Source organism: Sinohyriopsis cumingii, chromosome 15 (genome assembly GCF_028554795.1).
Source record: "Sinohyriopsis cumingii isolate HCF-2022 chromosome 15, ASM2855479v2, whole genome shotgun sequence".
In the NCBI taxonomy this organism is placed as follows: Eukaryota; Metazoa; Mollusca; class Bivalvia; order Unionida; family Unionidae; genus Sinohyriopsis; species Sinohyriopsis cumingii.
The window spans coordinates 146,993,862-147,005,888 of record NC_142975.1 but is presented as its reverse complement, the minus strand read 5'-3'; the positions used below and the strand labels follow the sequence as shown (position 1 = coordinate 147,005,888).

Below are 12,027 nucleotides of genomic sequence, written 5' to 3'. Positions count from 1 at the left end.
TTTCCATGGGTCAGTGGCTTTGCTCAGGATTTTCCTCGGTTCTTCCTCCACCAAATATGCTGGCTGACACATATTTTCTGAGATATGGTGTTAAACCCATAACAACAAACCAACAAACATCAGTAACATTATGCTGAGGAAACCAAAGCCAGAAAATGGGCAAACATGGCCATAACTCCTGTAAATGACGTCATGGAATGCTGGAAATCAAACTCAAATTACTGAAGGTTTCATCAATCTGAGGCCACATGCCAAATCTGGTGGACTCCAAAAAATTTGTAAACATGAAAATCAAGGGCATGAGCAATTAGAGGCCTTAACTCTCAGAAATAAGAGACTAAACCCATATGAACTGCACTGGGTATAAGCAATATCCCATGTTGAGACAGGAAGTTAATTATAAAGGGTCATAACTCTAACTAGAACATAAATGACAAGACATAACTCATAAAAAGGCATATCTAGGTCTATAGGACAATGTACACACCAAACTGAATCAGAATATGTTGAATGGATTATAAACTACACTGGGTATAAGCAATATCCCATGTAGAGACAGGAAGTTAATTATAAAGGGTCATAACTCTAACTAGAACATAAATGACAAGACATAACTCATAAAAAGGCATATCTAGGTCTATAGGACAATATACACACCAAACTGAATCAGAATATGTGGAATGGTTCTTAAGTTATGCTGGTTACAAGGATCTGCTATAGTGGAGATGTAATAATGATGTAAGAAAAAGCAAAATTGGACCTAAAATGATGGAACTTTAAAAGGCACATCTGAATGCAGTTGAAATTCGCCTATCAAATGGCATCCAATTATGTGCAGATCTTTGCTGGTAAGTAAGTGTACATGAGAAATAATGGACACAGAGAGAGATGGAAGAGGTAATTAAATTAGTTAAAATATAATTTACAAGATATCAGTAAACATTTATACATAAAATGCACTGAAAGGTCTCCTTCTCAATACATCAATGCAACAGGGATGTAGGAGTCTTACTCACACATGCAACCCCTAAGGTACACCCATTATCTCATATTACCTATTCAACACACTGGCTAATTAGCAAATTGACTTATAATTTTTTTTATAAAGAGCATCTCATTTCAAAAAAGGTTTTTACCACACTCTTACATAGCATGAATCTCAAAATCAAAAGAAAGTCTGGTTTAAATAAACTAGGATACTTACTAATACCATGAGGATTGGTGCCCTTGCCACTAGCAGTGTAGACATTGACCAGGGGGTCAAAGTTACAGACTGGTTCTTGACAACATTGACCTGGCTTGCTTACTAGTGTGCAGTCCAAAGGCAGGTTATAGTACACAGGGCACCTGCAGACAAGAATAAAGAATAAAGTTGCCCTGAAATTTCTACAGTTTTAAAGGACTACATGACTTGTCTTTGCCATCATCACATTCGCTGCCTAGTTTCATTATGTACTGCTCTTTGTAAACTCGAAAGAAAGCTGTTTTGTACATGCCCTCAATAACTCACTAGCAATGTGGTCTATAACATTTACAGCAGCACAGGTGTGGGCATAATATTGCAAAGGAAACTCAAAGTTTGGTTAATAGTTGGAGGAAATGGTGGGTACGGTGCAAGCAACTTTTGCTGATACATGAAAATTATAACCATGCTTGTCTTAAACAAATATCCATCCAATGGATTGTAATATCATAAGTGGATATTAGCTCATATGAAGTCATATTAAAGGCAATATAATGATAAAAGACTTTTAATATAAATCAAATTGACATGCAGTGTTCATAAATATGTTTATCAGCAGAGCTGGAATTGCTTCCACTTTGAAGTTCAGAACATTGTAAGCAAATATCAATGATCTAAAGCAACATAGCTAGAATAACACTCAAACTGCCATACCCAACCCATCTACAATATGTATACACTGGGTGTATCCACAAGATAGGGGACCCAGGTGGTCTAAGGCACTCCCCTTTACAGATCAATGACATCTCATCTCTGTCGGCATCAGTAAGTCTCGAGCTCAGCCATTGTGGATGTGAGAAAGCTTGCCAGTAGCTTCCCATGGGTCAGTGGTTCTTCTCTGAGGTTTCCAGGGTTATTCCTCCACCAAATATACTGGCACCTATTGTGCAGAAAAATGGCGTTAAACCTATCATAACCAACCAAATCCTGAAGACAGAGAATTTAATTGTCAGTTTGTCAACAGCACAACAATGTATCATTTGTACTCATAACAACAGTTTCTACACAGAAGCTGCATTGTCAAATACTACATCTGGATGGAAAAATAACAACTGAAAAGACAAAAATTTCTGCATTTTACTAGAACTTGCACATTTAGTTTTAAATGTATTACTGCAAACTTTGAAGAACAATTCACAGATAAGATAAGGCAAAAAGTGCAACTTATGAGTTGCATAAAGCACGTAATTTTACAATAAAATTAGGCTGCCTGTACTGCAAATCAAGCACATGTATGTTCACCATGAGCTATTTAATAATAATGAAGTTTAGATTTTTTTAAAGGTTACAGCAGATCATGTGTGTGCAATTTTCATGCACTCACTCAGAATAAAGGGTGGGGGGATTGATTACATTTAGTGGTTATTAGCAAATTCAAAATGACTAATTCCATGCAATTCTTCAAACGTTATCAAGGAGAAATAATTCAAAAAGTTCAACCTTCTAAGTTAAACAAGGGCCATAACTTAGACTCATAACAGAAAAAGATGAAAATCCAATTTCACATAAATCTTAGTGCCATATCTACTTATTATAATAAGAAACACCACCAGGAAAATCTACAGCATTTAAGACATTTAGTGAATATTTGGTGGCTTACAAGACACTGACACTTATGCAGTGGGTTAGGATTTGGTTTGCATTTCTGAAGGTTACCAGCCAGCAAGTCCTTTTCTGCCTACTTATAGTCCTGCATCAAAATTTGCAATCTGAAATCTTGTGAAACAAAAATTACACACCTGTTGTTACATTTGTATCTTCCACTGGAGCCATCTTCACATATGCATTCATAGTCACACCCATCATACCATTTCTCACCGTGATTGTAGGTCTTTCCCTTGAAAGAGCACTTCCCATCTGAACAAATACACAAAGAATGATGCACTGACTCTGTTAATTTTTCATTTAAATTTAAAACAAAATCAAAACTCTTGCAAAATTTTAAATAACTGAACAGTCAAGCCTTGTTAAGTAACAAACTGCTGTGATCAAAAACCATTATTAAATAATACAATTCTGTCCCATTGACTTAAACTTAGTAGTAAATGAAAAATCATATTTTCCTGCATATATTCTCAAGTGGTACATGTCATTGACATGAGTTATCACAAGGTGATGTGACTCAACTTTTTTACATTATTGGATCATCTGACTTGCCTAATTTATCAATGTTCATCATAAATAAAATGAATGTAGTTAAATAAGGATAAAATTAGCATATGTATTTTAATATTAGTAATTCTTTTCTCTTAGTAATGTTGATAGATCATCTAATTGATGCTGATTATAAATCAGAGTATACAATTAACAGATTAGTGTATGTGTAAATTAGAGTATACAATTAACAGATTAGTGTATGTGTAAATTAGAGTATACAATTAACAGATTAATGTATGTGTAAATTAGAGTATATAATAAACAGATTAGTTTACATGTAAATTAGAGTATACAATTAACAGATCAGTGTACATGTAAATTAGAGTATACAACAGATTAGTGTACATGTAAATTAGAGTATACAATTAACAGATTAGTGTACATGTAAATTAGAGTATACAACAGATTAGTGTATGAGTAAATGAGAGTATACAACAAACAGATTAGTGTATGTGTAAATAAGATTATACAATAAACAAATTAGTGTATGTGTAAAACAGATTATACAATAAACAGATCAGTGTATGTGTAAATTAGATTATACAATAAACAGATTAGTGTATGTGTAAATTAGATTATACAAAAAAAGGTAAGTTTATGTGTAAATTAGATTATACAACAAACACATTAGTGTATGTGTAAATTAGATTATACAATAAACAGAATAATGCATGTGTAAATTAGATTATACAGTAAATAAATCAGTGTATGTGTAAATTAGAGTATAAAAAAGGTAAGTTTATGTGTAAATTAGATTATACAACAAACACATTAGTGTATGTGTAAATTAGATGATACAATAAACAGAATAATGCATGTGTAAATTAGATTATACAGTAAATAAATCAGTGTATGTGTAAATTTGAGTATACAATAAACAGATTAGTGTATGTGTAAATTAGATTATACAATAAACATTGTGTAAATTAGATTATACAATAAACAGATTAGTGTATGTGTAAATTAGATTATACAATCAATAAATCAGTGTATGTGTAAATTAGAGTACACAATAAACAGATTAGTGTATGTGTAAATCAGATTATACAATAAACAAATTAGTGTATGTTTAAATTAGATTATACAATAAACAAATCAGTGTATGTGTAAATTAGATTATACAATAAACAGATTAGTATGTGTAAATTGGATTATACAATAAGCAGATTAGTGTATGTGTAAATTAGATTATACAATAAACAAATCAATGTATGTGTAAATTAGGTTATACACTAAACAGATTAGTGTATGTGTAAATTAGATTATACAATAAATAAATCAGTGTATGTGTAAATTAGATTATACAATAAACAGATTAGTGTATTTAGATTATACAATAAACAGATTAGTGTATGTGTAAATTAGAGTATACAACAGATTAATATATGTGTAAATTAGATTACACAATAAACAGATTAGTGCATGTGTAAATTAAAGTATACAATAAACAGATTAGTGTATGTGTAAATTAAAGCATACAATTAGCAGATTAGTGTATGTGTAAATTAGAGCATACAACAAACTGATTAGTGTATGTGTAAATTAGAGTATGCAACAGATTATGTATAAATTAGAGTATACAACAAATTAGTGTATGTATAAATTAGAGTATACAACAAACCGATTAGTGTATGTGTAAATTAGAGTATACAACAAACCGATTAGTGTATGTGTAAATTAGAGTATACAACAAACAGATTAGTATATGTGTAAATGAGAGTATACAACAAACTGATTAGTGTATGTGTAAATTAGAGTATACAACAAACAGATTAGTGTATGTGTAAATTAGAGTATACAACAGATTATGTATAAATTAGAGTATACAACAAATTAGTGTATGTATAAATTAGAGTATACAACAGATTAGTAGCTGTGTAAATTAGAGTATAAAACAGATTAGTGTATGTGTAAATTAAATTGTACAACAAACAGATTAGTGAGTGTGTAAATTAGATTATACAACAAACACATTAGTGTATGTATAAATCAGATTATACAACAAACAGATTAGTGTGTATGTAAATTAGAGTATACAACAAACACATTAGTGTATGTATAAATCAGATTATACAACAAACATATTAGTGTGTATGTAAATTAGAGTATACAACAGATTAGTGTATGTGTAAATTAAATTATACAACAAACAGATTAGAGTGCATGTAAATTACAGTATACAAAAAACAGATTAGTGTATGTGTAAATTAGATTATACAACAGATTAGGGTATGTATAATTTAGATTATACAACAAACACATTAATGTATAAATCAGATTAAACAACAAACAGATTAGTGCATCTATAAATTAGAATATACAACAAACAGAATAGTGTATGTGTAAATTAGAGAATATAACAGATTAGTAGTGTATGTATAAATTAGAGTATACAATTAACAGATTAGTATATATCTAAAGTCTGATATGTTGTGTGGACTCACAGTTTTATCATAGTCACTTTGCAAACTCATTAACCATAAGCAGAAAGAAAAAAAACAAAGTCATCCACCCAACATATCATGCAGCACACATAGTAACCTATCCCACTGTTCATGACATCTTTGTCAAGTGATCTGAAGTTATTTATACCACCTATTAAAAAACAGCATTTAACAGATTCTAAAGTGTTTTTGTCATGCAGCAGATGTAATCAGAATTAAAGAAGATTATGTAACTTTAAGGACAGAAAAATCCATTATTCAATAGCAAGGCACAACTTAAAATTAAAACTCAGAAAAACCAAATGATTTCTGATCAAAGTTCAACTGGACAACCAGCTTTTGATAGAAATAGTTTTTAAAAAAGTATGTTTGCCAAAATGCGAACTCAATCAAACTGGCTCTCTAAATGAAATGACAAATGAAAACTTGATGTTTTGTCACTCATCTTCACATAATTTGCAGGACTTGTAATCATTGATCAACTGAAAATGGAAGTTCTTTTGTAAGTTATGGTCAGACAACTTGATGGTTTTGCTGGGCATCATATCTTTTCAGTGTACCGTAATTGTCTGGTGGAGAACCATACACTTTACAAAAGTTTCTTTCCCAGAAATTAGATTGCTTTATTGGTAGTAACAGGTAGGGTTCTTTTTAACCAAGGAGAGTCTATGTGTCTTAGAAATTTGAGAAAATCTGCTTTAAGAACTTATTCCTTCTTCTTTTTTATAAATCTTATAACATTTATAACTAATTGAAACAGTTACTGTATATGAGAACTGACAATCGTAACAAGGTTTTGCACAGAATTATCGACAACCAAAATAAATAAGATAATCGCAAATATTCCAGAAGCAGACCATTTTCTGTCAAATTTTAGTAATCCCTGTCCAAAATATTATTACATAATATGTATCTACAATGAAAAATGCACAAAAACTGGATGATGGATCAGCTGGTAATGAAATTTTAAATTGATATCTCACAGTGAAAAATGCCTGACTGTCTAAATGACACAGACACAAAGTTATACAGAAACTTATTTGTCAAAGTGAAAACATTTGATGATTCATACACTGTTTGCCATGACAATGGTCCATATTTTATTGGATTTTTAATGTGCAAGGATTGACAGACAGCTGCCATCAGATGCATTGAAAATCATACAGGTAATTCGGGTATGTGCAATTTAAACAGATGCCTCTCTCTGCCTCTAAGTAAGGTAAACAATTGCATTGTACTATGTACAAATTATATACAACAATTAAAAAATGCAATGCCAGATATCACTAAAAAAAAGAAAATGCATTTTTACTTACAGAATCCAACTGAGTTGGTGTCTGGGCCTAGAAGAAAGTAAAAAGCAAGCTATAATGTAATGGAATTCCAGTACATTAAACTAATGATACACGTACATTAAATGGAATTCCAATACATTAAAATAATGATACAAGTATGTTAGATTCTCTTTATCAGCCTTTCCTATAAACAAAAACAAATCTAGAACCATATTAACTGCATGTTTAGAGCTTCCAAAATCTTGTATTTGTTTACAAAAGACTAAGTAAACTGCTTTAGAAGAATATTATAGCATTTTCCTTCAAGAGTAAATGTGTTTATGCTACATTTGTTTTAGAAACAGGACTCAAAATTAGCAGTAGTCCACAAAAGACCAAGGCAAGTCAATTTCCTGTCAGACTATTAGTTTTCATAATTTTATTAGCCTGATGGCACCTAAAGTTTCAGTTGTCACACTGTTTATTTATTCTCTTATAAGTAATTATGAAAATCCGAAAAACCAGATGATGTCCTTGTTCTCTTGAAATTACATGTATGAATTCCTGCTATTCAATTATATCTCTAGGGGTAAGATTAATTAGGACTTGACTTATGTTATTTCAAAATGAGGCTCTATAAATCTTTATCAGTTTTGTTAAATTAATAAAATAAAGCTCTATGTCGATGACTGTAAACCAGATTTATGTACATGTAAATCTAGGAATGCAGTGCCATGGTCATTAAATCACTATTATGATTAACCATTTCATCTTTAAAGATTAGCAATTATGGAGACACATATTCCATTCAAAGGTTCCTATATGTCTGCACATAATAATAATAATAAAAAATAATCTGGACTTTAAATTTAGAACCCCTAAGTACATTACAATATTAGATAACACATAAAATCATATACAACAACAAGATTGCAAAAACAAACACCAATGAAATTACAAAACAAAAACATGCTGACAATAATTAATGAAGTAAACATTGTTAAATACTTTAAGTCTGTTCTTGTGGTCAAAATATGTGAATTTTAAGAGTGCTCTTGAATGAGATCACAGTGCCTTTGTGTCTAAGATGAATGGGCAATTCATTCCATGTACATGTAGTTGGGATAAGGAACGTAATCCATGTAACGTCATTTTAACAATAGGAACAATGAGAATACAAGTGTTGGAAGAGGAGCATAACCATCTAGACGGGGTGTACACATGGGAGAGGTCAGAGAGGTACTGGACTGGAGCCAGTCAACAAAATATAGCATAGTGAACATACTGTATGCTTTATTATATATCTACCAAGTAGCCAGTGAAGGTTAAAGAGTAACAAGAAGGCGTGCTCAGTTCTTCATATTCTAAGGATTATCCGAGCAGCTGTGTTTTGAACTTTTTGAAGTGTCTGCAATAGATACCAAGATAAACCAGATACAAGTGAATTATAATAGTCCAGTCTTGAAAGTACTATGGAACACACAAGTGTTTTAGTGGCATCAACTGATATGACATTATGAATGGAGCTGATGAGTCTCAACTCCAAATATGCTGCCACTTGGATGGTAGCCTCATCTTCACTTGGGCAGCCAGAATTGTAGATTTTAGTGTCATCAGCATACAATTGGTGAGACACTGAATATTAATCTATGACATTTGAGAGCGGCTGAATGTAAAGAATGAACTAAACACGACCAAGAACAGAGCCTTATGGAACACCAAAACATAGATTAAATAGGCTGGAATGTTTTCTACTTATAGACACAATTTGTGTACTGTTCACTAAGTAGGACCTGAACTAGAGTTCGGTTGTATTGTGAATACCAAAATACATTCTGGAAATGGAGAAGTAATATATCATGGTTTATTGTGACAAATACCGCAGACCAGTGACGACTGTAATCTTTCCACCATTCAAAGCAGTGAGAAGATTGTCATCTACTCTCAGAAGGGCAGTTTCAGTACTATGGCAGGTCAATATGCAGACTGTACACTGAAGCCAATTTGAACTCAGTTGGGATGCGAGTTGGTACAAAACATCTTTTTCTAAGAATTTTACATGAATAAGAGATTAGAAACAGGTTGGTTGTTCTTTAAATTGCTATGGTCCAGTTTCTTCAGCAAAGGCTATATAATAGCAGTTTTGAAAAATGATGGGAATTACCACAATGAAAGAGAAGTACTGATTGCATGAGCTAGTGAAGGCAATATTGAATCTTAGCACTCAAGCAGCAGTGATGTTGGAACTCTGTCTCAAGGTCATCGCAAGACAGTGTGCTATAGACAACAGCCATGTCCTCTGTCTCAAGGTCATGGTAAGAGCAAGAGGCAATATAATTCTTTGACAGGTATTCCTTGTTTTTTTTATATGCCTGGGAAAAACGTTTCATTTAAATCTCTCCACCCATTACAAAGTTACGGGCCAGACAAGCAAAGGTTAATGTTTTCATTGCTTGGCAGACATAATATAATAAACCCAAATTAAATGGGGCAAGTAAAATTTAAACATTTTAATAAATACAATAAGGGTGCCTAACTTCAGAAGGGTCTTAAAACCTTGTTGATAAACCAAGGAGTTTCTCACTTTACATTAAATATTCTCATGATTTAAACCATTATAATATCATGCTTGGTACCTGTGTTTCACAGCTGAACGCAATACTCAAGTAACCAACTCTCTGGAAAACCTTTTCTGATGTCTCTGCTTTATGCCAAGTACAAGAAAACCAATGGCAGTAAAAACAATGGTCGACATAATGTTAACTGATAAGTCTAACATTTTGTGACATTAGTTCTTATCTGGCTTTCCTACTTTATATTTACCACAGAAGCCACAGGAGAGCTTGCAATTATCTCGAGCCCAGGTGCCAGGTGCACCACAGGCATCCTGACCATAGGATGCGCAGTTACTCAGCGTGTCTTTACATGTGGGTGGGGCAACAGTGTACAGTGCTGAAATAATGAAAGAAAGAAATTTATGTAACTAAATCAATAAATAAATTCATTAATAAAGTGCTAAAAAGCAAAATGTATGCAGTTTTCTTATTCATTTGTCTAAAGTTTTCTGTCTTAAATTTAATTATAGGTTTGGCTATTTATGTACAAAATATTGTGTATTCTCATCGAAATGACTTGCCTAATGATGAAGATGGAATATCAAAAAGATAAAATTCAATCTAGCCATTCCACATGCTTGACTGCCATAAGAAATCAATGTTAACACTTCTTTTGAAATACTCTTGATCCATTGCAGACTCAATAATACCAGTTTCTTTAAAACAAGGCAGTTAGCTGAAACACACAAAATTAAAATTTACAGATTTTAATACAAAATTTAGCTAAATGGTCAAATAATTTCCATCTGCATAGATCCTGTGCTATTTGTAATTGGACACAATTTACTGCTTCTTATTTGTTATTATTACTTATCATAATCACATAATTACTGTTATACTCGTTTATAAGTCAAGTCAAACTACAAACAACAAAGATCCTGATCAGCCTTATCATAATGTGCCTGCAAGATCAGGGTTAATGTTATTTATTCTACCAATTATACCCAAGAAACTGCAGACCCAGATCAGCAAGTGCATTATGTACCAGTAGATATAGGTCTGTGCAATTTGCAGTTGGACTAGTCTTATAAGTGAGTACATATGGTATGTAAAATGGTACCAAGAGGACTTTTGAGTCTTTGATTACAAAATGGTTGTTCTAAGGTGGAGGTAAGATAAAAGGAGGAGACCAAACCAAAAATTATTTGGGCAGAAATACATCGAACATTTATTTTGATTTTTGGCACATGGATTTTAGAGAATGAGCTTGTGGAATTTAAGTCTCAACTTTTTTGGTAAAAGTCACCAGCACCAAGCTTCAGTCCCAAAAAAAAATATTTTCTTTGAGCACTGGAGTCAACAGACCAGAAATTTCAGTGCTCATCTATCTCATTGTTCTTATCCACCTACTCATTTGCTCATCATATGATAGAGAGGGTCCTAACTCAGAACGGGTCATGGTGGTAATCTAAGGCACAGAGGCTCGTTACAAAGATAATCAAGGGATTGGGGTTCTAACCTGTAATAGTATATGTTATATTATTACAGGTTAGAACCCCCATCCCTTGATTTTCTTTGTAACGAGCCCCTGTGATCGTAGCTACTCAACATCATGCTCGCGTCGAGCACCTGTTGTGCACAGGGGCTCGTATCGTTGCTTACAATCGACCGGTCATACGTGTACTATATAATAAATTTATAATATAGTACATGTATGACCGGTCGATTGTAAGCAAAGATACGAGCCCCTGTGCTGTTGTGTCGGTGTGCCGTTCAGATTCATAATGGCTCAATACTAATCTATACAAACAGCAAACGTTCGTAGATACGACCCATCTCAATCTAAGTGTGCCCCTTTCGTTGGATTTTAATCCTTCCAGAAAAGAAACCCCTCTTCAACCAGCGAAAAATGTATTTTCAAATCTAGCGCCATTACTCTCAGCGAAAAGGGTAGATTTTGTACATCACGCTGAGCAGAACAGCATCCGAAACGGGTAGGCCAAGGATTCAAAAATGCACAAGACCAATGGAATTTACAAAAATAAATAAACCGTTATATGTATTATTTTTATTGCATACATTTGAATTTAATAACATAAATAAAAATATTGTGCTTTGCTATAAGTATAATAGAGATTTTATAATAATTTACATGTTTTGATCATATTGGCTCAAATGGACAGAATGGTTATTTTGGGCGAAAAGGATATTCATATACGAAAACAACTGATTACGTAACTGTAAATGCGCAATGGAATCATTGTAAACTAAACATTGTTTCTTAATTTTTCCAACTTTTGAATGCTATTTGACTTCAATCTTCATGCAAACATTAGTTTATTTTTTAAGGTTAA

The 12,027-nt window shown here is 32.5% G+C and overlaps 1 protein-coding gene across 1 annotated transcript in view; it reads right to left on the bottom strand.

Moving 5' to 3' along the window:
* LOC149783011 (uncharacterized) overlaps positions 1-12,027 on the bottom strand; it is a 211,537-nt gene that overhangs the window by 184,371 nt on the left and 15,139 nt on the right. Inside the window, exons 8-11 of the mRNA XM_089934583.1 lie at positions 9,942-10,070; positions 7,161-7,187; positions 2,983-3,100; positions 1,205-1,347 (exon numbers count right to left, since the gene is read on the bottom strand). Of these exons, the coding sequence (XP_089790709.1) occupies positions 1,205-1,347; positions 2,983-3,100; positions 7,161-7,187; positions 9,942-10,070 (417 nt within the window). The remainder of the gene's footprint in view (positions 1-1,204; positions 1,348-2,982; positions 3,101-7,160; positions 7,188-9,941; positions 10,071-12,027) is intronic.